Source organism: Citrus clementina, unplaced genomic scaffold (assembly GCF_000493195.1).
Source record: "Citrus clementina cultivar Clemenules unplaced genomic scaffold, Citrus_clementina_v1.0 scaffold_2, whole genome shotgun sequence".
NCBI lineage: Eukaryota > Viridiplantae > Streptophyta > Magnoliopsida > Sapindales > Rutaceae > Citrus > Citrus x clementina.
In genome coordinates, this window is record NW_006262688.1 from 12,306,482 (window position 1) to 12,330,948 (window position 24,467).

Below are 24,467 nucleotides of genomic sequence, written 5' to 3' on the forward strand. Positions count from 1 at the left end.
TATGTACCACTTTTTTTTTTTTTTTAATTTTATCAACTAGCCACTTTTGCACTGACACCATTAAATAATTTAAACGAAATGATAATTTTACCCCTAAATAAATTAAACGACCATTTTATCTCATAAAAGTTATGAAAAATAAAAAAAATTATAGTTATAAAATACCCATAATTTTAATAAAAAAATAAATCACAAAATTAGAATTTTTATTTTTAATAAAAATATAAAAAATCTAAATAAAAATTATAATTATAAAAATAATTACAAAATTTTGGGATTTAATAAAAATCCCCTAAATTATTAAAATTTTGGTATTTTTTTTAATAAATAAATTCAGTTATTTTAATAAAATTTTGTAAAATAATAATTTTTAATAAATAAATTCATTTATTTTTATTAGAATTTTGCAAAATTATAATTTTTAATAAAAATAAAGTAATTATTAAAATTTTATAAAATCTAAATTTAATAAAAAATTTTCAAGCACCTCTATTTGAGATTTATTTTTATTAAATTTATGGGTATTTTTATAATTATAATTTTCTTATTTTTTAAAGTTTTTATAAAATAAAATGGTCTTTAATTTATTTAAGGTTAAAATTATTTAAATTATTTAATAGTGTTAGTTCAAAAGTGGCTAGTTGATACAAATTAAAAAAAATAAAGGTGGTGCAGAGAACATGTTAGAATTTTGTGGTGGTTGGATGAACGTAAGACAAAACAGAAGTGGTGCAATGATAATTTTTCTATAAGAATTAATGGTGCAATGATAATTTTTCTATAAGAATTAATGTAAACTAATCTCAATAATATCAGTTGTAATCTCATTCAATTTGAGTTGTAATCTAATCATTAATCTCATGTAATTCAAAAAATAAATTACAGTCGCTTTTGTATTTTTTGAATTGTTACTGTAAAATATTGTTTAACCCCTTACACTTTATTTCATTTACAATTTATTCATAAGTATTATGAAACTTTCTGTATTATAAAATTTTGTTGAGTCCCTTATACTCTGTTTTATTTTATTAAAACCCTTAAAGTATCAAATTCATCTCCTATTTTTTAAATTCCCAAAATACCCTCCCTTTAATTAAAAAATATAATTATAGTAATTATTTTATTATAAGTATAAATATAATTATACTTTTTAAATGGATTATTATTATTAATAACAATAATAAAAAATATTATAATTATTTAATCTATTAACAATAATTAATATTAATTAATTTTTGAATAATTATTAAAACTAATAATTAACAAAATTGTAAATAGAAACTCTTTTGATAAAAAATAGTAAATGAAAAAGAGTGTGAGGAGATAAATTGAATTTTTATAGTATAGGTAAGCAGAAAGTTTTATAACACTTATGAATAAATTGTAAATAATAGAGAGTAGTCTAATTAAATATAGAATAGTTTATAATTTTATAGTGTATTCACTAAACAATAATTGAAATTAGCTGAAAACATAATGAATTCATATTGGAATAGCTAGATTCGAAATGAAAAGTTGGAATCAGAATAACTTATTTACTTGAACTGCAGGAATCGTAATTGGAATGAATTGTATTACCATTTATGTATTTACTTTGTCTTAGAATCAAAATCAGAATAAATTAAATTGTAATAAATTACTATAAAATCCTTAATTAATTTTTGTCATAATTATTATTTTGTACTTTAATTATTGCAATTATTATTATTATTAAAAAATTAATTATTAATAATAATTATTGTTAATAGATTAATTAGTTATTATTATTATTATTAATCCATATAAAAATTATAATTATATTTATAGTTATAATATTATAATCCATTTAATAATTATTATATTTTTTAATTAAATAGAAGGTATTTTGAAATTTTAAAAATTATAGGGGATGAAATTAATACTTTAAGGGTTTTAATAAAATAAAACAAAGTGCAAGGGGTTCAACAATATTTTACAATTCAAAAAAGACAAAAGCGGCTGAACCATCGCTTGGAATGATCCTAATAATAATAATAACAAAGGATAAAATGAGAATTCAATATTTAAATGGAACTAATATAATCACTGTAGGGACTAAGATTCCGATCCCCCACCTCCCCTATAATAATGGAAACTCTAGTAATCATTCTCAATTTTGAGTAAAATCCACCACTTTGATTCTCATTCTATCTCTCATTTAAACAATAAACACATGATTTAATCTCATTCCTTAATTTCCATTCCCATTCCCATTCCCAATAAGTAAATACACTATAATAACAAACATCACAAAACTGCATCAATACTTGTTGATCATTGTAGGACAACAAATTTAATGTTCAAGAAGAGCATGAAAATTGAAACATAATAGATACAGAAAATAAAACCTCATAAATAATAACTTAAAATACAAATTTCAGATGGCAAGATCTTCTCCACAAGCTTCCTCCATGAGACTGACCAGAACTATCCAAGCTGAGATCATAAGTAAACAACAAAAGAATTGAGTTATTGATCCTAATATACATATCTTCAACTCCAGCCCATTATTTATTTTAGTCCAGAGGAATACTTGAGACTGAATTCTACCGGACATGGAACCGGGGGACTCAGCATCAATCAAACAAGATTGATTGTGAACGACACATAAGGATGAGAATCAGCATCCCCTCCCAAACCCGCCATCATTCCGCCATCATCTTCGGATTTCCAGAATGTGCTGCATCAGTTACCAAACGAGCAAAATCAGGTAATACTAGATAACAAAATAATCGATATATGAATGAACAAAGAGAAGATACTATTTACAGACAAATTTTTCTGCATCAACATGAGAGAAGTTAAGTCTACAAGTTTAAACTAAGATGAAAAAGGAAAAAACCAAATAAACGAGCATGCTCACAGGGAATTTTCAAGGCAGCTGTGCATTGACTTCTCAAGTTATTTTTCACAAATTTTACTATTTTTCTATTAACCTTTTTCTTTTGGCTTTTGTGTTTTGTTTTCCTTACATTCCAACAAAGTAATTTTTAATGTTTAAACAGATGCTGCCTTTTATTTTTCAGCTTCCAGTGCTAAAAAGATTCTTTTTAAATGCGAAACAAAAAGTCCCAACTATTAACATGACTCGTATTCCGTTCTGGAAATGCAGGCAAACATTGTAGGAGAATGTTCATTGATGCTGCGTTTGCAAGCAAGGAATTGGAGCTTTAGACCTGAAATTTTGAGTACTGGAATGCCAGTATCTAATTTTCATGAAGAGTCAAACTTGAATTCCAATTGTATGGTTAGTTTCCAAAGTGTCAAACGCAACCTAACATGCTGATATTCCATTCTGGAAAGTTAGGCAAACATTGTAGGAGAATATTCATTGATGCTGTCTTTGCAACCATTGAATTACAGCTTTAGACCTGAAATTGAGCACCGGAATGCCAGTCTCTAATTTTCGTGAAGAGTACAACCTTGAATTCCCATAGTGTAGTTAGTTTCCAAGTGTAAAATACAGCCCAGCATATTTTATCACATCATCAGAGGTGAATACACTGGAGAATTTAGTGAAATGGTTCCAATATGATTCTAAATTTTCAGTTATAAATCAAACCTGAATATTTAAAATCTGAATTTATTTGAATCAAAACTAGATGGACAGGGGAGGAAGTAGTAGAGAAGGTAAATACGTGATTATTGAAATTCAGCAAAGTCCAGTACCTGTTCGCATTGCCGCACAGTTCTTCAAGAATTGAACGCACTTTTTTTTCACCCTTCACGGAGGGAGCTAAAACACATGCCTGAAATTACCAAAAGCGCTGCTTGCTCACAATCCAAAGAGTGGTAACAAAAGGAACTAACGGATGGAAGAGTGAGTTACCAAGAAAGACGGCGGCAAACCATATCTCAAAATGCTCTCTGCAAAGACACGTACAGCACAAAAATGCATCCAGGAACTAAAAACCTAGAGGCAGAAACCCCATTCAGTGTAAAATCCACCATACGAACACAATAAACCAATGACACAATACATGATGATGGTGATTATAATGAAAAATACTGTATATGGTAATTCGGACCATTATTCTTTTTCTCCCTTACAAAAGAATACATGAGACTAGCTGCCTGATTTCGCAACAATTTTATTCGGTCCCTTGAATACACTACTCATTGCATTGCAAGACAATCCTCATGATAAATTTATGCTGTAAATTTCATGGAGGAAAGTAGAACATACCTCGCCGTAACTGGTATAGCACCATTGCAAAAGAGAGCTTCTCAAGCTTTCTTGGTCGTGAACTAATTTTTCCAACTCCTGATTACGACTTTCTTGTGCTTCAGAACTATATTCAAAATCACGAATCTGAATAACATGAAAATCAAAGAATATGAACCTCAAATTGGGGATCACCCAGCAAGTCAAATAACGAACAAAAGCTTAACACAATACAGCAAGATTGATGCAACTTGTATTCAGAACACACTTGAACTGAGGATGCCATAAAATAAGTTTTAAAAAGATGCAAGGCAGAAATTATTGCAACATTCTACATCATAAATCCTCTTGCATCACAAATTTTGCACCCACTTGGAAGCCCTTCTCACGTGCAGCTATTCTGAAATTGTCTGCAACACGTCCAAATAGTGTGACAGTGTAAAGGGCATATTCATTATCCTCATACAATAGCTTGGAGGACCTGGGGACCTGAAGAAGAAAAAAACCCACTCAATTATTGAAAAGAAACCATAATAAACAAAATAATTTACATGCAGTTATTCTACATGACTTCAATATCATGATGGACCTATTCAAAATAGCATTCTATATCCCCAAAAATTTATACGACATTCTAGGGCTAATTAGTTGGAGTTCGAATATACAGGCACAAAATAGTTCTTACCACATAGCTAGTCAACGTCTCATAGCTAGCCAACCAATCCTTCTGGGAGTACTTGGGGACAACAGCAAGAAGGGTTACAAGATGTTCTGAGGTAATGATATCCTCTGGTTTTACCAGATTGGAAAGATCACGAACAGCTAAGCTGAGAGAGAAAGAGAAGTAATTATTTAAGTCAGGAAAATATAATATTCTTCACAAGTAGGACAAAAAATGGTTGTACCTTCCACTTTGCTTTCGATTAATAGCATTCAGCTGACTGCGGACATTATTATACTCAGCAACACGAACCTTGCACAATACAAAGACAGTTTCACAAAACCCAAAAATTCAATTCAATATATTTGTCTACAAAACTCCAAAGCTAAATAACAAGAAATTTATAACCGTAAGAGTCAGAATTCCTAGAGAACTTATGCAAATAAACCCTCTAGCTTCTGGCTGCAGCACAAAACAAAGGAAACCTAAAGAAAATGCTCACGTTGTGACCAAGGGCTGAGAGGTATTCCCATTCATGATGGAATGAATAACTCAATGGGAAGACATTATTATTACAACAATTGTGACAATGTCAAATCAAATTCTTATTCTTTTTTGCATGTCATGAGGTGTCTGGCACACTAGATCCTTCCACTTGTCTATTTTATCACCTCAAGCCACAAGGGAGGGAGAGGTAACGAGTTCCAAAACCAAACAGACAAGTAATAACCTATAGGGTAAACCCCTCACTCATCAAATCTAAGGTAGATCTTTCAATCCAGCCACTATTTACCGCATTAAAAGTGACAACATATCCAAGCAAATCATTGAGTAATTGAAAGTAAAACCACCCATTGCTATATGTAGTAGCCAATGTAGCAGATAGACCCTGTAGCAGATTTCTCCATGCCCAATTCAAAAAACTGCTCTTTCATCTATCAGCCAATGCCAGTCTTGGACATATTGCAAGGCCATCACGATTCTCCCTGGTTTTATCATTTGATAAATACTAATAAGTTACGTTTCCACCAGGCCAAAGATTTTTGGTTTCAAGATGGCTAGGCCAATGACCTTTGCATTAATCAATTAATGGTTCAGAGAACAGAAAATCAAGCCTATTATTCATTCCATTCTCCTTTTGCATTTTAAATTTAATTCACATCACACTCCTGTATCAACACCTATGATAAGGTAGCAGCAAAAGTAGTCCAGTTAAGGAAGAGCAGCATAACACCATGATGCAGATCTCAAACGTAGCAACGACACATCAACTTAAAAGATAGCACATGCAGAGAACTAAATTGGACTACCAAAAAGGAAAATGGATCCTTTTTAAAGAACAACCCCTATCGAAAACTAAAGCACTCTGTTTTACATTACTAGGCTTACACACTGTGCTTCAACATACACGTAGAACAAATGGGCAATTATCAACATGTTTAATTGCCTGCCTTAAAATTGAATAACTAGCATACACATATATCCATGTGGAGAAACAATACCTTAAGATCGTCTTCAATCTTTGCCACAAGAGTATGAATGCCATCCACAATTTCCCTTAAAGGTGACATAGTTGGGTACTTTGCTTCATCCCAAACAAACCTTTCAACACAAACCAAAACCAAATTGATAACAAACATTAATCACTCATTAAATAAAAATCAATACTTAAAGACATATCGAGGAAACCCACTCATAAATATTTGAAGTTTACCAAATTCAGAGTATAAACATCAAGTATCACATATCAAAACCAGACCTGAAATTCACGCTAATTTCACTGGCAAGGATTTACCTAGTGAGATAAGTATCAACTGGTACTCCATCAACACTCAAAGAACTACTCTCTATGCCTGATACCCTCTCCAGTTCCTCAATCTGTCGCCTGATCTTGTGAGATACTGATTCAACAAAGCTATTTGACTGCACGTTACATCAAATAACAAAATGCTCAAATTCTAAATAAAAAATGCAATAAACTTAAAAAAGCTCGCTTTCAAAATGCAAAGGAAGATCCGATGGATTATTTCACTTCTCAAAAAATAAAAAGGAATTAATAAAATCTCAACAAAGTGCCAAATACCACAATTTACCTTAAAGTGGTTACGTCACAACCAATAGATCTAATTATCAGTAAGCATTCAGAGGTTGTTTTTTAAGTAGAAAACTCAAACTCAAAAGATTTCCACACATTCCACAAATTAAAGGAATTTTCAAAATATCAAAATGTCAACTACAGATGGAACTTTGCCATTCAGTGACTATTAGCAAAATCTACAGATCTATTATATTGGTAGGATTCGAATACATAGACAAATAATGGCGTAGAATTTTCACCTAAAATTAGTAGAATCCTCGAATTGACATTAGAATCACATCTAAAACTCATTAATCGATAAACTTACACAAAATTCAATTAAAATCGAGGAAAAAAACTATAAATCCGGCTAAAAAAAATTCAAATACCTTCACGAGATCATCGCTAAGTGCAAGGAGTGAATCTAGGGTTCCAACACGGAGGTTGGGGATATTAAACTGCAAAAAACAAAATCGAAATTCATAATAAAAATTGAAAAAAAGAAGAAGAAGAATGAAACAAAAATAATAAAAAATTAACTAAAGATGAGATAGATCTAAACGGACCCTGTAAAGAGGAGTGTCAAATGAATGTTTAGAGATTTGTTCCTGTAATCGATTCCAAACAGAAGCGGCTGAATTTTGTACTGGAAGAGACACCACCCAGTACCTTGATGCCATTTCACGATCACTTTCACTCTCACTTTCGCTCTGAGTGTCCGTTAATAATGGAGCTTGTTGTTTCACCCAGTACCTATATGCCTATGCTGGTTGATCTTCAGAATTTTTATCAATTTTGAAGCTGTAATTCATTAAAGTTTTTATATATTTATTTATTTATTCTTATTTTTCTTAGTTTGTATCTTTATTTGGCACGCTCCAGTCATACATAACCCACCAACGAATTCTCGCCATGTAAGCAATAAAGTTCTTACTTCGATGTAAAATACTTTGGGTTATTTCTTTTTTAATGTTATATTTATCTATAATATCCTTTGAAAAAACATAATATTGGCGTAATTTTTTGTTTATAAATCCAATCATATAATTGAGTAACATATTGCTTGCATATAATAGGCAAAAGTAAAAATTAAAAAAATAAATTCCGCAATCAACCTTAGAGATATTTGTGAGTGAAGAAGATAATTATCTTTAGTTAATTATCTGTAAAGTATAATGATTAGGTCACTAACATGGTAAAAGTAGAAATTAATATTTCTCTAAATCAGATGACTAACAAATTTTTTTTTTTTGCAATACAATTATGTGTAAGTAATATTATGAAAATAAAACAATAACAAGTCCCATTTTTTTTTCTTTTTTTTTTAATTATTCTATTAAAAAGTATAAAAGAAGAAACAAAAATAAATTTGGCATGAAAACACTAAAATCGCCCACCGTGGGGCTCGAACCCACGACCACAAGGTTAAGAGCCTTGCGCTCTACCGACTGAGCTAGACGGGCTCGTTCGGTTGTAATTTTGAAACATTGTATTAATTTTAACAATCACTTAATCCTTGTCCAATTCCATTGCATTATGTTGTCCATCGTGGACATGTTACACTTTCGTAATTTTCCCAAGGCTAGGACTCAATTACTCACACTCTAATCTTCAAACGTTATAATGGATCTATATATATATCTTGTTGAGTGAAAAGGAGGGGGAAAAAAAAAAAAAGTCTCTGCAGTAACAATTAGTTATAATTCAAGCAAGGCATTAATTAATTAAGCCTGCATTGCATATAGAGTGCGTTTGGCACACTGTATTGTATTATGTTGTATTGCATTATTTTAATGTTGGTGTATTGTATTATGCTGTATTGTATTAGCACTGTATTATAATAATGTTATACAATATTTGGTGCTACACTGTACTGTATTATTATTTTAATTAATTTAAATTAAATATTATATTATATTAATGTTTTATATTATATTAATATATTTAAATTGCATTATATTTTATGTTATTATTTATATTATTATTAATTTTAAATTAATATTATTCAAATTTATTTTTATTTAAATATTTTTATTAGTTATAATAAGTTATAAATTTATTAATAAATTACAATGTAAAAATAAAAAAATACTATTATTGAATGATAAATTATTTATTTATTAATTTATATTAATAATTATAATGTAAAAACAAATAAAATAAAAATATTATATTAAATTAAAAGATATATTTATTTATTATTTTAGTATTATAATAATAATAAAGTAAAAAGCAAAAGTTAAAAGCAAAAGAAAAAAAAAAAACAAAACTAATGCGTCAGTTGGCGCATTAGCTAACCATGACTCAGTCGTGATTAGCTAATGCGTCAGTTGAGGCATTAGCCCCCCACCCCAATCCCTTGTACTTTTGTTCCAAACATTGGTTTAGTATTAATTTAATGTAAATAGTAATTTAATACCCTCTTAATACTACAACCAAACACACCCATAGAGTACTGTTAAATATCAAGAACAACGAGAGAAGGATGAGAGAATTACTTCTTCTCTCTCTCCTCCCACCACATGCTTCATTCTCTCGTTATTCTCTCATTTTTCTTGATACTTAGCATTTTCCTTGCATATATACCAATGGCTGTGCTATATTGATAGCCACAAATACAATAACGAGATTAGCAACTTACATGTTCAAGATAAACAACAAAGGATCTATAAATATGTTGCAAGTCTCCCACTTGCTACCCTTTATTACATTTATACTTTTGACATACAACAAAAAAGGTAAGAGTGCTTCAGGGCCAAAACAGTACAGTTGCTCCCATTGTTGTGTAGGTTTCTGGGATATTGTTAAACATAAAGACATCACCATTAATGTTTAGTAGAAGTCATCAAGAGATATGTTCTCTACAGATCCAAAGCTTTCCTGTCCAATCCTTGAATAGCTGGTCAGTGAACCCCCCAAAAAATCGAGTGGTGAGTCATTTGAGAAAGTTGTGGTGTCATAAATAAACGACATGCCGGTATCTTCGCCTGCCATTGGATGATTCACGTAGAAGGAACCGGACCTATTAGCTTCGTAGTCGTTAAGGAGGATGTCATTGACAGAATCACTTGTTAAGTTAGTATATACATCTTGATCTGAAGCCTTTTTAGCCTGAATGACCTGAAAATTTTATCAAGGAAAGAATTGATGTGAGTGATCAAAATCAGGAGAGGCTTATAATTAATTTGACTATCTCAATGATAAAAAATGGTATTAAATTAGCATACGTAATTCTGATTGTGATCATCTTGGTACACAATGATGAAGTCTCCAAGTTGTAACCCATGTGCATTAACAAAGTCCCCTGAGAGAATTCCATGAGAAGTATGCAGCAGCATCAAGGAAAATTGAAGAAAAACGATCAACGTATAAATGATGGAGATAAATACCTACCAGTATTTTCAAGTACATACATTCGGCTGTTGTTATTAGGCCAAAACCTGCTCAGGAGATAAGGAATATTAGTCAATTAGCCAATTTAATATATCTATGGAAGGGGAAAAAACAAAAAAACTGCCGAAGAAAAGTACTCAAGTTCAGGATTGAGACTATGCAATAAGTGGTACAGTTATTCTGAAGACAAAATAATAAAGCATACAAATTACAATGTTGTTTGCTTTGATTTCTTCAAAAGTATCTTTCTGCCTAATTACAAACCTGTACTTGAAGGTCCACACATGCAGACCATCCAAGTCTTCCATGCTGATAAAAATCCCTTCCTTGGACTCGAGCACTGGGAGGTGTGCCTCTGCTGCTTTCTGAAATGTCGTACAATATTACAAAGATGATGAAGAATTTCCTTGACGGGTTGCATAAAATTACCATGGTTTTTGTTTGTAAAGATCAAGTTTGTAGGCAAAATGATTAACTTGAGGAACCTCCAAGCATCAAGTGAGTGAAAGAAAAATAAAACTCTGAAACTAGAGAAGTACAGAGAGATTAAAAACCTTTGGTAGTATCATTCTCCTAAGGGAGCTAACATCACTGTTCTTCAGTTCCTTCTGGAAAAGGAATCTCAACCTCCCTGGATCAATTTCCTAAAGCAGTCGGCAAATGAAACATTAAACAAAAGCATTGCACTAATTATTATGTAATTAAGGCTGGCTTCATTGTCAGGCTTAACAAGCACCATAACATATTCATTCGATGACCTCAAAACAAAGTGATTAAATGTGTAACAAATTAATTAATAGAGTATTTCAAACATGGCAAAATTGTCATAATATATAGGAGTTCCCAATTGAATTCCGAAAAATGACAATGTAATCAATTAAAGATCAGCTCAATACTGTAAAATAAATCCAAGTCAAATGTGCATCAGGATTTTTCTTTTTCTTTTTTTATTTCAATTAATTCAATCCCTAATCTCTATACAGTTGTTGGGAAGAAAAAGAATTCCAACGGTAATGTTGTTAATTACCGAAAATTTTGTAGATCTTTTCCAAATGACAAAACCATGACTCATACATATACAAGGTGCTATTTACTAATCAAGTCTAAAAGCAAAAAATTTACTACAAAAGCTAAACTAGAGTAGAGATCTCGGGAGTGTATCTTGTTTTGTAACTATCAATGAAATAAATTAAACAACCGCCCTGTAATAATAAACCTTCAAAGAAAAGAAATTGACCATTGAAAAATTTTATTTATTTTATTTTGATAATGATCCTCCGTTCACCTAATTCAGCAAAATTGGGTGATGGATTTGATAATTCTGTCTAAATTCAAACTTAATTATTTTACCAAAAAGCAAATGTAATTAAGAACTTACTACGACAATTAAATCTACTTGATCTCTAATTTCAATTGTTTTTTCCTGATAAAAAATACATATATCGGCAACAAATAGTCAAATAGTTACGACGGGTCGAAACTGAGCACTTACCAAAAGTATCAGCCAACCTTCTTTAAATTTAATTAAAGAAATAATATACAAGCAAGGAGCTGCTAACAAAATAATAATTAAATTTCATAAGCAACGGGAGCCAAACTCCCAACTTAAGAAATTGGGTAGAGAAGTTTTATGGAAGGAGAACTTTATTAAAAATAGAGGAAATGAAAAAAAAAATCTCACACGTGCGGGGAGGGCAAGGGGAGGAGACACGTGCGAGGTGGAGGAAGAGGATGGAGAAGAAAAGGCGAGGAGATTGAAGGAAGAAGAACGCCTCTGTCTGGCCATCCTTTTCTTCCTGTTGATATTAGCACCAACAGCGCTGGTGACAGCAGCAACAAGGTCGAGGCTTGACCCGGAGGCCCGAATAGGATCCGATCCAAAACGGGTACTCTTGTCCCCCTTCGCAGTGACACCCTCAACACCTGCCATGAAAGCACGGGCCTCGTTTTTCTCATGAACAACCACGCCTTGGTCCATCATCATTAGGGTTTCTTTGTCCAAAAAAAGAAAGTCAAACTGATGATATTGGTCAAATTTAAACAAACAAAAGAAACAAAAAAAAGGGAAGAGACCAGCAGGCAGTAGTATTTGCTTTAGATTTCAGTGAGAGACTGCTGTGACTCTGATCGAAACTACCGGTGAAGGACGCTCGGCAATCACGAAATGGGGGAGTTGGGTTTAATTTTTGGATTAGAGAGAAAAGTTATTAGGTTTCTTTCTCTTTTTCTATTTTTGGCAAGACTTTGCTGAATGCAGTGCCCGGTTCTGGTGACATTTGTGCTTCCTGCATTCATGCTTTCTCTTTGATCTTTTGTTCCCATTATATATTTAGTGATAAACGATAATGTGCTAAAAGAAAAAAAAAACAAAAATAAATTCTGATGGGTAATAGGTTTTGAGGGGTTAGGGTTTGGTGATCACAGTCAGTGTAATGGGTGACAAATGTGATGCATGGATTCATGGTCGGTTTTAAATCTTTTGTTTTTATCATATGTGGTGTGGCGAGTGTGAGCGAGGAGAAAAGTTTTAACTAGGGTTAGGGTTATTTTGGAAGGGAGCTACGGTTAGGGTTAAATGTTGAGTAAAGAGAAGGTGGGTGGGTTGGGGATTGCCCAAAAAGAGAGTGACGAGTGGAGGGTGAAGAAAGAACATGTGTTGCAAAAGTTCTGATTCAATGCAACAGAAATCAATGGCGTTTGGGCGTATCTAAATGGTATCGGACTCTTCATATATCTTTCAAAAGTATTTACTTAAAACGACAACGAACCCTTCTCTCTTTCTCGCTCTACTTCAGCTGCATAGCTTGAGTGATTTGTTTTACTTTTTTATATATGCATCGGAGAAGAGTGGTTTTTGAAATTTTTGAAAGGTGGGAAAGAGAAACCGCGGTGTATGTGTCTTGGTTTCAGGGCATGCAACTCACAAAAAGCTTTATTACGTAGAGGAAAGTGGGCATGCATTGACTGTGGTGCTCATACTGGAGATAGTTTGTGTGAGTGTGTGGATTGATGACTTCATCTCAAGTCAGTCCAAAATCCCAAATGCACACGCCAAACCAAATTGTCTTCATTAATGTCTATTTCCTCAATGCAATCAAAGTTAGATATTCACTCCACATCTTTCATAATTTGAAAAAGATTTTCATTAATTTCTTTTTAATTTTTACGCCGGGGGGGGGGGGGGGGGGGGGTGTAAGCAACCTAGAATCTCCAAGTTTTCTCATATTAATATACACATAAATTCGTGGGATCTGTTTGATCATTTCTGAATCTAATAAAAAAAATGAGTTAATATGATTATTTTCTAAAACTAAAGAGATTATTTACAGTTTGAGCAAATCTTGAAATCTTTTTAGGTTTTTTCTTTTTAATTTTACTTAATTTAAATCATAAACTATAGTCAACGTAGAAATACACAAAAAGAATAAACAAATAAATAAATACATAAGAGAGTATTTTAACTTAATATTTTGACATAAATTTTCATTCATCAATTTCATCTAATCTTCTAGTAAAAGGGATTTGGCCACTTCCCTTTCTAATGTTTTTAGATTTTACCACTTGTCCCCTATTATTTTTATCCCTTTCAAATTTTAATCCAAAAAATGAAAAACATGGCTGTTTTCTCTCTGGTATGTGTTTTCCTTTGAAGTTTTCATATCAACTCATTCAAGGATTATGAAGTGACATAAAAAAAATTAAAAGGATATAAGTGGCAGAAATATAAAATATGTCAATAATAAAATATTCAAGTGGAAGTATAGTTATTTAAAAAGGTAAATGCAATTTTTTTTAATCATTCACTTGTAAGAGATTGATTAATTTAAGTTAAAACTTAAAATAGTTTCACTTACATGGTTTTTTTTTTTTTTGAAATCTGAATAAACCTGAATTATTCTGAATTTTCAATAGAGTTGAATGTCTGAATTTGAATAATTTTTTTTGTCTGAATTACTAAAAATAAATATTAAGTTGTTTGTTTTTTAACTTATAAAATCTGAAAATTAATATTTTTACATTTATACCCTTAAAAAATATAGATGTTAAAGAAATAATAAGTATCTCAAAGAATATAAATAAGATAATATATTATCATAACATAAATCATATTTAATTGAATACAACTCTTTAATATTCTACATTATATATGTTACTCAATTTTATTATACTTTATGATGTTTTTATATGAAAAATATTTTACAAAAAATTATGAAGATAAATAATGCTAATTTAAAAAATAAAAAGATAAAAATAATAATAGTCTATCACTATATATTATCACTAGTTATATAGAGATGGATAATAATGCTAATTATTAAATTTTATTTAGGTAAGGATGAAAATTAATTAATTAAATCGGGGATATTTTGGAGAATATTTTTTAATGATATCATTTAGACTTTTTAGATTAAACAAAAATCTAAAAAAAAATTTGCTTAATAATTTAATGACTAAATGGCTGAAAATTTTCTTAAATTGAAAAAATAAATAGAGTTAATGAATCAACTGAATAAAATTAAGTCAATTAAGTCATTAAGCAAAAAAAATATAAACAAACAGCCCCTTAGTAAACAATAACTTAAAAAAACTTTATAATATATATTTTGCAATCAATAACTACAACCTAAATGTAAAATTTTTTGGTAATGTTACATTAATTTTCAAGTATTTTTAAATTTTCTTTATTCCAAGTACAGTAAAATCTTGATAAATAAATGTTTGATAAATTAATACTATTGATTAAATGATAAAATCTCCTGAACCTGACTTGGGCCAATATATTAGATTAATAATTCCACTAAAAACATGAGATTATTATTATTTTCAATCCTTTAGGACCCAATGAAACATAAATTAATAATTAGTTAAATACAAAAAAATTGTTAATGATAAATAACATATAAAATTCATAATATTAAAGATAAACTTTCTTGAAAACTTCAACTTTTTCAATGCAACTCTTTTTCATAATATGTATCGAATGATTTGAACCTAAAAATAAAACTAATAATTATAGAGTTTATGATCTACATACTTAAAATATCTGACATACTTTTTTTTTTTTTTAAGAGAAAGTAAACCTTTCATTAGTGATTAAACAACACAGTCAAATACATTTTGCACTTCTATTGGTAATATATCTAACCAGACAGCAGCTGTATCTTTCCTTAGAGCATGTTTAGCTAAGGAATGGGCATGAGCATTACAAAACCTTGGTACAAAATTAAAATGGATCCTTTGGAACTCTCGTTTCTGGGTTTGGATTTCCGAAATTATCCAGAAAATCTTAGACCTGCCGCCCTTTGTGTTGTTAACTAGCTCAGCCACATCTTTGCAATCAGTCTCTACAATCAAACTTGTTGCAGCTGCTTCTTTTGCAATCTGGAGACCCCATTGGATAGCTTCAGCTTCTGCATAACTGACATCCTTCCTGAAGGAAACTTGTTTGATGCCTGCTGCTACTACTCTGCCATTTGAGTCACGCAAGACTGCTCCCAAGCCAACCTTCTGATTCTTGTTGTTTGTTGCTGCATCTACATTAAGCTTGAGCACATTTTTTGGGGGAGGTGACCATCTCTGCTGGCTGACCTCTCTAGTATTGCTAATATGGAGTGTTCCTGCTTTTCTCACTCTGTGGTAAGCTTCTAACATTGATTCTGCCTTTGCTGCTGAAAACATTGGCTCTATCTGCTTTCTTTCAAAGATCAGCTTATTCCTAGCATACCAGATAGTCCAGCAATACATAATCATAAGCTCAGCTTCATTTCTCCTGGAGTTGCTGCAAAGATTCTGGACATAGCTGAAAATGTCTTGACCTGGAACATTCTGATGTTCGAAAGTGGATGGAGCTAAGTTCCAAGTCTTCCTTGCTGCTTTACATTCAAACAAGGCATGACTTATAGTTTCCACACTCTTATGGCATCTTGGACAGGTAGGCTCTGGCAGACACTTCCTTTTCCATAGATTTTCAGACGTTAGTAAAATGTTTTTTTATTGCCCTCCACATGAAAATCTTAATCTTCTCAGGCAGCTCCAAAGACCACAAAACATTCCATTGCCTGGAGTAGCTTCCTGAACTACTTGGCATATCTTGAAACTTGAGCCTGAAAGCTATCTGATATCCACTCTTTACTGAATACTCTCTTCTTTTGTCATAATGCCACATCACTTCATCTTCTTTTTTGTTTCTAGGGAGAGGAATCTGTAGGATTACTTTGATATCTTGGGGGAGAAAGTTTTGCTCCAGCTTGCTTACGATCCATTGATTTTCTTCATCAATCAGTTCAGCCACTATAGTTTCAGCTAGCAATTTTTGTGGTGATATTGGTTTGAAAGTGTCTGGCCTAGGTAACCAATTATCTTTGTAAGTTCTGATTTTCCTTACATTTCCTACCCTCTATCTTGCACATTTTTCAATCACTTGCCTTCCCCATAGAATGCTTTTCCAAATAAAAGATAGATTGGATCCCACTGTGGTATTCAAGAATAAAGAATGCTTATAGTATTTTGCTTGCAGTACTCTGGCCAGCAACAAATTGGGAAGCTGAAGCAATCTCCATGCCTGCTTAGCCACCAAGGCCTGATTGAAGCTAGTGAGATCTCTGAATCCCAGCCCTCCTCTACTTTTTACTTGGCTCATTTTGTCCCATTTTGACCAGTGGATTCCGTATCTATCTTCCCTTGATCCCCACCAAAACTTCGCAATGGTTTTTTGAATATCATCACATAGTCCCTTTATAAGTCTGAAAACACTCATAGCATACACCGGTACTGCCTGTGCTACTGCTTTGATGAGTATTTCTTTCCCTCCGCTGGAGAACATCTTGTGACGCTAGCTTGAAATCTTGCTTATCACCTTCAGCTTCACCTCATTAAAGAACCTCGATTTCCTTCTGCCTATCATAGATGGAAGGCCTAGATATTTTTCATATTTCGACACCACTTTGAGCTGAAAAATATTTTTAATTGCTGCAGCCTGACCACTTGTAATCTTGCCACTGAGAAATATTGAAGACTTTTTATAGTTAAAAATCTGCCCTGATGCCTTCGCATAGCAATCGAAAATCTGTTTTAAGTTCTTACACTCTGCTTCTGAGGCTCTGGTAAAGACTAAGCTGTCATCAGCGAAAAGAAGATGGGATATCGTAACTTCCTTTGCAAATCTCAGCCCTCTAATCTACAGCTTCCTCTCAACCTGGATCAGTAAGTTCGAAAAGACCTCTGCACACATGATGAAAAGATACGGAGAGAGGGGGCAGCATTGCCTTAGCCCCATTTCCGGAAGGATTAAGCCTTTGGGGGTCCCGTTAATAATGACTGAAAATTGAGCAGTGGTTATGCAACTCATGATTAGACTCCTCCATTTATTCGAGAAACTAAATTTTTCCATGGTTTAATCTAGGAAGCTCCACTCAACTCTGTCATACGCCTTACTAATATCCAATTTTAGAGCCACTAACCCATTTCTTCTCTCTTTGCTATGTCTAATCTTGTGGAGGCATTCATACTTAATAATCACATTATCTGTAATGAGTCTATTGGGAATGAATGCGCTCTGAGTTGGGGATATGATTTTGGGGAAGAATGAGTTTCAGCCTGTTCGCTATTGCCTTAGCTATGATTCTATACACCACATTGCATAGACTAATAGGCCTAAAATCAGTAACTTTCTTTGGTTTCTTAGTCTTAGGAATTAGAAAAATATAAGTATGGTTAAGCGAAGCTAAATCACCTTGCTCGTTGAAAATGTGTAAGCATGTTGTGACTACCCTTCTGCCCACAGCCTGCCAATGTTTTTGGAAAAATGTTGCAGGTAAACCATCCGGTCCGGGAGCTTTTGTAGGACACATTTGAGATAGTGCATTTACAATTTCTTCTGGTGTGAAGGGTTCCTCCAGATGAGTATGCATTTTCGGAGTTACCTTTGGGGGCATTCCTTTAAGGGCTTCTTGAGTCTGACTGTGGTTTGGCCTGGAGGAAGTAAAGAGCTGCTGGAAATAATCACAAAATTCCTTTTCAACTTTTTCTTTATCATCTGTCCAATTCCCATGGGTGTCCTCTATACCCAATATTTTGTTTTTTCTTCTCCTAGCCGAGGCTTTGGAGTGAAAAAAACTTTGTGTTTTTGTCTCCTTCCCTGAGCCATTCTGCTCTCGATCTTTGACGCCAGTACATTTCTTCATCAATCAACATGTTGTTGATTTGCTTTTCAAGCTTCCTAATTTCTCCACCATCTACATACTGATCCTTATTCTGCTTTGCATTCTGCAGTTTCTCAATCAAGTCCTTTTGCTTCTTTTTTCTGCCATCAAGCTCTACCTTGCTCCATATCTTGAGCTGGGATAGAGAATTTTTTACCGCCCTCTGAAAGTTATTCACCGGATTCTCCCAACTTCTGGCCCGATAAGTTTCCCATTCTTCCTACACTATATTTTGACAATTCTCATGTGAGCTCCACATGTTTTCATAATGGTCCCTCGGAAAAGATCTTCTCTTGTAATTTATCTCATTGTTTCTCTCTTTAATATCCAGTGTGATTGGGCAGTGATCTGAGGCCCAATTCACCAAATGAGATGCCGGTAGGTTTTGGAAACTTTTGCTCCAATCTTTGCTACAGAGAAATCTATCCAACCTTTCTTCTACATAGCCTGTCCCGAACCTCTTATTCGACCAAGTGAATTGGTAACCCTTATAACCCATGTCTACGAAATTACATGCCTGAATGGTCTCTCTAAAATCAACTACTGCATTTAGATTTCTATCATTGCCCCCCGATTTCTCATGTAAAGAAAAGATTTCATTGAAGTCACCAAAGTAACACCAAGGGTAAGGAAATAGGTCTGCTAACCTTTTCAATAAACACCACGTATGCTGTTTCTGACCAGCTTCTGGATGACCGTAAATTCCGGTACATCTCCACATTTTACCACCTAGGTTATGTACCACCGCATCTATATGATGAGAGCTGAAAGACTTTATACTAACATTCACTCCCGAACTCCAAAACACAGCTAAACCACCTCCCATGCCCGTTCTACCTACTGCAAAGCAATTTTCAAAATTAAATTTATTGCATATCGAATAAACCTGCTGGGCTGTCATTTTTGTTTCGCAACAGAAAAAAATTTGAGGCCGATGCAGGTGGAGAATTTTTTTGATGGCTAGACACATTCGAGGCTTCCCCAGACCTCGGACGTTCCAACTTAAGACCCTTATTGCTGCTGGCGGGGTTGGCTGCCAGCTCCCGCCAATACGTCTTCCACCATTGTTGTTGCATCCACGGTTTCATCTTGCTATGTGTCTATAAACTTCAACTGAAGTTTTGTTTTAGAGGAGTTAAGCTGCTTTAAGTTGAGTGGTGCTTTTGATGAGCTAAGAATTCTTTTTTTTTTTTTCAGGGCTCGGCCAAGCTAGCTCACTACTAAGCCTTTTGGAATTGATAGGCCCATTGTCTTTCCCTCTTTATATCCTTGAGCTTCTAGCTTGTAATTTCCATTTTCTGATTTTGGGCTTCTCTTTTGCATTGCTCAACCCATTATCAACCTCTTTCTCATCATTCCCCTCTTTTGTGTCTGTTCCCCTCACTTCCATTTCCCTCCAATTTTTTTTTCCCGTGCCTATGATTTTGTTTTTCGACTGGCTGTCATTGTCAGCCACTTTAGCGTGTTGCTTCTTGATTTCTCTGCTTGTGTTTTCATTTTCTGATTGCTGATTATCCGGCTCTACTGTACTCAGAATTAAGGCTGCATTCCCCACTTATGTCTCCTGGTTTGTGACCATTGGTTGCATCCCATCACCCATCTCTTTACCCGTGTTGCTTTGGTTTGGCCCGTTTAGGTCTGTTGGGTTGTGTTGAGTTTGGCTTGTAGTAGCAGCTGCTTCACTTGTCTTCGATTGAGGTTGTTCTCTATTGCCTATTCCTCTGGTTCAAGCTAGTTTCATCCTCTCTGTTGGTGTTATTGCCCTCATCCATCCCCCATATGGCAGATTCTCCTTTGGCTGACCTTTGTACTTCAGACATTCTCTATATTGATGGCCTATCTTTGCACAGCAAAAGCAAAATTCTGGAAGCTTTTCATACAGGACAGGCATTGGTATTTTAGCTCCAGCCTCTTGCAAGAATACCACTTTTTTTAGAGGTTGTGTTATGTTAATGAAGATTCTTATTCGAGCAAATTGGCCTATGCACTCCCTTGTTGCATCTGTTTCAATTTCTTCCACCTCTCCGATTTTCTCTCCTAGCTTTTGAATAATCTCTCGCACCATACACATTATAGGCATATTGTGGATTTGTACCTAGAAGGATGTATGCGTGAAAGACTGCTCTTTTATATCCCCTATGCCAATAAGCTCGGATAGAACCAACAAGGCTCTATCAAAGTGCCATGGCCCCCCCATGAGGACTCTCTTCTTTTCTCCTTCCAATGCAAATTTGAACAAAAAAGTATTCTCCCCCATGCTTTCGATCTTGACCTCCTTTACTGTTCTCCAAGCTTGTTGCATTGCGGCTCTCAATCCTTCCCTATTTAATCCTCTCGTTAGTAATATCTTCCCTACTGGGCAATTTGCTGCAATTTCCTCTCCCGCTTCCCGCATCTTGCCCATGACTGTTATTGTGTCTTCCTCTTCTTCCTTCAAGACAATAGCTTGACACTTTCTGACTAATTCTTCTGTATCCATTCCTTACTAGTCTTTCCCTCCCAGCAATAAAACCCCACCAACCGTTCTGCGATAATTAATTAACAAGCTCTAGAAAGATAGTTGTGATACTAAGGACAATACAACAAAATAAAAGAAGAAAGAAAAAAGAAACAGAAAAAGAAGGAAAAAGAAACCAAAAGCACCCAATTAATAGGTGATTAAACGAAGCCATAAAGGCTTCCGTATGCTTCCATTCTTTGTACTTTTTTCAGAGAAAAAAGTACTGTAGAAGGAGACCTGAAAACACACTATATTTTTATAATTGATACTTGGTAATTTAATATCTGAAATACTTAGGATATTAAATTTTGAAAGTACGCACATCAATTTTATATCTATGTAGTATGTACAATGTACTAACATTAATTTTTTGGGCTAGATATTCTAGCATTCATTAATATTTTTTTGCATATATATGATAACTTATGAAATTCATACATGAATTTTAGTCAAAGGAATAGTACATGTGCCAAGATGACACAAGTAATTAAAATATCAAACTATTATTGAACTAATAAATATACATTCATCCATAAATTAATAAATTAAATTTATTGATAAGTAAATATTCTTACTAAGATAATATTTTTTTTAGTCCCAACAATATTATTTCATAGCCGTTGTAGCGTAATGTAACATTTATTCGTCATCCCCCCACCCCCTAAAACAAAAAAAAAGTTATAAATCAAGACAACAGAAGTTATATATTTTGCTTGAATTTTCTTCGGAGCCATTCAATAGTGAATTCAGATTGTTCATAACAAATTTAAATTGTTGGTAATTAATACTATACATACGTTCAATTTTTTTAAAATTTTTTCTAATTCCAAATTTCATATATATCAGCCTCTTCAAAATACTTATATCTCTACAAAAAATGTTATGTTAGAGAATAACAAAAAGGGTCTTCGAATGAGATTTCATTTCTCATTTAAACAGCCACATCAACAATAAGGATTCCAAAAGACTCTTTAAATAACATTCTTCAAATAAGATTGTCATTTTATCTATTCAATATTGAAGAGCGATTTCTCTCTATTTAAAAACTATTTTTAATGTCATTATTGAAGAGAGAGAAATATTATAACTACATCATTAAAAAATAGAGGGAAATTAAATTTGACGAGAGAAGAATTTGATTAAAATAATATAAACTTATTTTTATTTGAAGATCTTTTAAGAAAAAAATTAATTTTTTCATTCTTTTATTTACCGCATAAGTAAATAAATAAACAATTTAAAGAATCAAATTAAATGAGTCTTTAGTAATGCTCTTATAAGCAATATATAAGATTGAGTTTGGCATGAATGATGATCTCCACTTCAAGTTACTAACAACATCTCCCAATCTTGTTATTCCCTTTGCTAAGTTTTTTGTTGCATCCACATTTAATTTCATTCAATTTTCTCATGGAGGAGTCCATAAGTGCTTGCACATCATTCATAATTTAATAATTTAATTTTATAAAAATATTTTGAAAATAAAATACTGTTAGGAAATTTTAATCACACTCAAGATCCTGAGCAAAAATATCAAACAAATAATAAATAGAAAATAGATGAAAATTAAAATCAATCACATAACACAAAAATTTATGGAAAAAAATCACAATTGCAAAGGACAGTGAGAGAAAAATTCACTATATAAAAAATTAATACAATCACTCTAGTATATTCCTAGCACCCAAAACTCCAGTAACACTCAATCTCTTAATAGACATACCCTTTCTCTTATAACGGAGATTGTTTATTTGTAGAGAAACTAATTATTGTGTTATCCAAGCAAGTGAACCCAACCTCTATATATAGTGATTATTTTTTATAGGAGAAGTATTTTTTTTCTTATATTAATTGTATTTCTCTTTGAATAGGTTAAGTTCCAAAGGAAAAATTATTTATTCCTTAAATAGGGATCCTACTTAATAAGGAAACTATTAAATATGAAAAGCTTACGAAATCTCCTAATTTAGGATTTACAAATCCTCATTAAAAAAAAGACATATTTCCTAACAATCTCCACCATGGCGAGGTTTTTATTAGACGAAAAAAATATGATCTACCATATATCCACAGAACCACGTCGTCTCCACCTTCTTTAATCTACCAACACGACACTCATATAGGCTTATGAAAATCACTCCACCATGGGCAAAATATTGTCATCTATCCAATAACCATAATTCTCTATATGAAGAATCATCATATTTCACATTATTCACAGTACACTTATTTGACACATGTTGATTACTTTATTAAAAATACCCACTCTCATGTTTGGCCTCCTTGAGAGTCCTTAGTCATCAATATAAAAGTTCCACTATATACTTAGCATAAATGTCAAACCATACCTTGTGGGTAAATATTATAGATCTACTAGCAGTAACACATCATCTTCCATGGCACTAGCGACTTGCCATAAGGATGTCTTTGTCATCTATTACAAGGGACTATCCTATCTACAATGATGAGAGACTTTTGCTGATAACATCAGTATCTTCATATATATACTTACTTGGAATCACTTGCTGAACTTACTCCATTTACTTTCTGAATCTCTTTTAAGGTGTCCTGATTGTTTACACACCTAAGGGACTCTTGTTTTCTTGGAGTTATTTTTCTTTTAATTACCAACTATTAATGCCGAATCATTAAAAGTTTCGTTACTTCTACCACTTAGTCTTCTTGTTTTTAAAGATAAAGTACTAGTAACTTCTTCAAGATCCACAGTCTCCTTCCCTTGCATAAAGGTTGGCAACAAATACTTGTAGGAAGTTAGAAGAGACCACAATAGGCTAAGTTCATTGCCCTTGTCTTCAATTTTAACTTCATTACTTCTAGTTCTATCACAATGCCATTGAGAACACTAAGACGATCAGAAATTTTTGTACCTTTAATTATTCACGGCATGTAAAATTGCTCCTTAAGGTACAAAACATTAGAGATATTTTTTTTCTTTGAAACAAATTTTCTAGCGTCTCCCAAAATTCTTTTACCAAAGGAATTTTTCCTACATTCACAGGAACATTCTTTGCACGACATGATCATTTAGCACTTGTAGCTTTTTCATCCAATTATTCCTAATCTCCATCACTCATAATAATAGATTTCTTAGAGTCCCTGATAGAAGTAGAGGATAATTTGCCCTTCAAAGCCTTATGTAGCGTAGATTGAATCAATACATCCTTGACTTGAAGTTGCCATAAGCCAAAATTGATTCTTCCATCAAACTTTTCAAACTCAATCCTTATAGGATTTGAAAATTTATAAGCAGACATTATTGCTTTTAAAAATAGCCTTAACTCTGATACCATTTGTTGGAGGACTTGCCTTGAGATTTTTAGGTATCCAATCCAAAATACTAGCATATTAGGTTGGATACCTAGAAATCCAAGGACAAGTCTCCTAATAAGTGGTACCAAAGTCAGACCTTAGTAGCTAGAATGTAGCAGTAA

General features: G+C 32.8%; 2 protein-coding genes and 1 non-coding gene across 4 annotated transcripts; all 3 read right to left on the reverse strand.

Annotated features, from left to right (window-relative positions):
* Positions 1–2,231: 2,231 nt before the first annotated feature.
* Positions 2,232–7,731, reverse strand: LOC18052746 (V-type proton ATPase subunit C). Of its 2 annotated transcripts, XM_006446899.2 has the most exons (12): positions 7,488–7,731; positions 7,311–7,379; positions 6,640–6,767; positions 6,347–6,446; positions 5,089–5,156; positions 4,869–5,010; positions 4,556–4,672; positions 4,205–4,330; positions 3,848–3,931; positions 3,688–3,767; positions 2,552–2,698; positions 2,232–2,454 (listed from the first exon to the last, which is right to left on the reverse strand). In XM_006446899.2, exons 1-11 carry the CDS (start codon positions 7,599–7,601, stop codon positions 2,599–2,601), a joined length of 1,128 nt encoding a protein of 375 aa, XP_006446962.1. In that variant the 5' UTR covers positions 7,602–7,731; the 3' UTR covers positions 2,232–2,454; positions 2,552–2,598. The 2 variants fall into 2 exon arrangements, with proteins under 2 accessions (XP_006446962.1, XP_006446960.1); XM_006446897.2 differs by having other exon boundaries at positions 2,232–2,698.
* A 580-nt stretch (positions 7,732–8,311) lies between these two features.
* Positions 8,312–8,384, reverse strand: TRNAK-CUU. The gene has a single exon. It is a non-coding gene; the product is annotated as a tRNA-Lys (tRNA).
* A 1,369-nt stretch (positions 8,385–9,753) lies between these two features.
* On the reverse strand, positions 9,754–12,298 carry LOC18052747 (B3 domain-containing transcription factor FUS3). The gene is made up of 6 exons (XM_006446900.2): positions 11,996–12,298; positions 10,869–10,958; positions 10,579–10,679; positions 10,315–10,361; positions 10,149–10,225; positions 9,754–10,041 (listed from the first exon to the last, which is right to left on the reverse strand). Exons 1-6 carry the CDS (start codon positions 12,296–12,298, stop codon positions 9,754–9,756), a joined length of 906 nt encoding a protein of 301 aa, XP_006446963.1.
* Between the last annotated feature and the right edge of the window lie 12,169 nt (positions 12,299–24,467).

Coding starts and splice junctions, on each gene's coding strand:
- LOC18052746 (XM_006446899.2), bottom strand. CDS start 7,601: ATGGCATCAAGGTACTGGGTGGTGTCTCTTCCAGTACAAAATTCAGCC. Junction 4,673..4,868: donor AGACGTTGACTAGCTATGTG/GTAAGAACTATT, acceptor TTTCTTCTTCAG/GTCCCCAGGTCCTCCAAGCT. Junction 4,331..4,555: donor CACGTGAGAAGGGCTTCCAA/GTGGGTGCAAAA, acceptor CATGTTATTCAG/ATTCGTGATTTTGAATATAG.
- LOC18052747 (XM_006446900.2), bottom strand. CDS start 12,298: ATGATGATGGACCAAGGCGTGGTTGTTCATGAGAAAAACGAGGCCCGT. Junction 10,226..10,314: donor GTATGTACTTGAAAATACTG/GTAGGTATTTAT, acceptor GAATTCTCTCAG/GGGACTTTGTTAATGCACAT. Junction 10,042..10,148: donor ATGATCACAATCAGAATTAC/GTATGCTAATTT, acceptor TAAAATTTTCAG/GTCATTCAGGCTAAAAAGGC.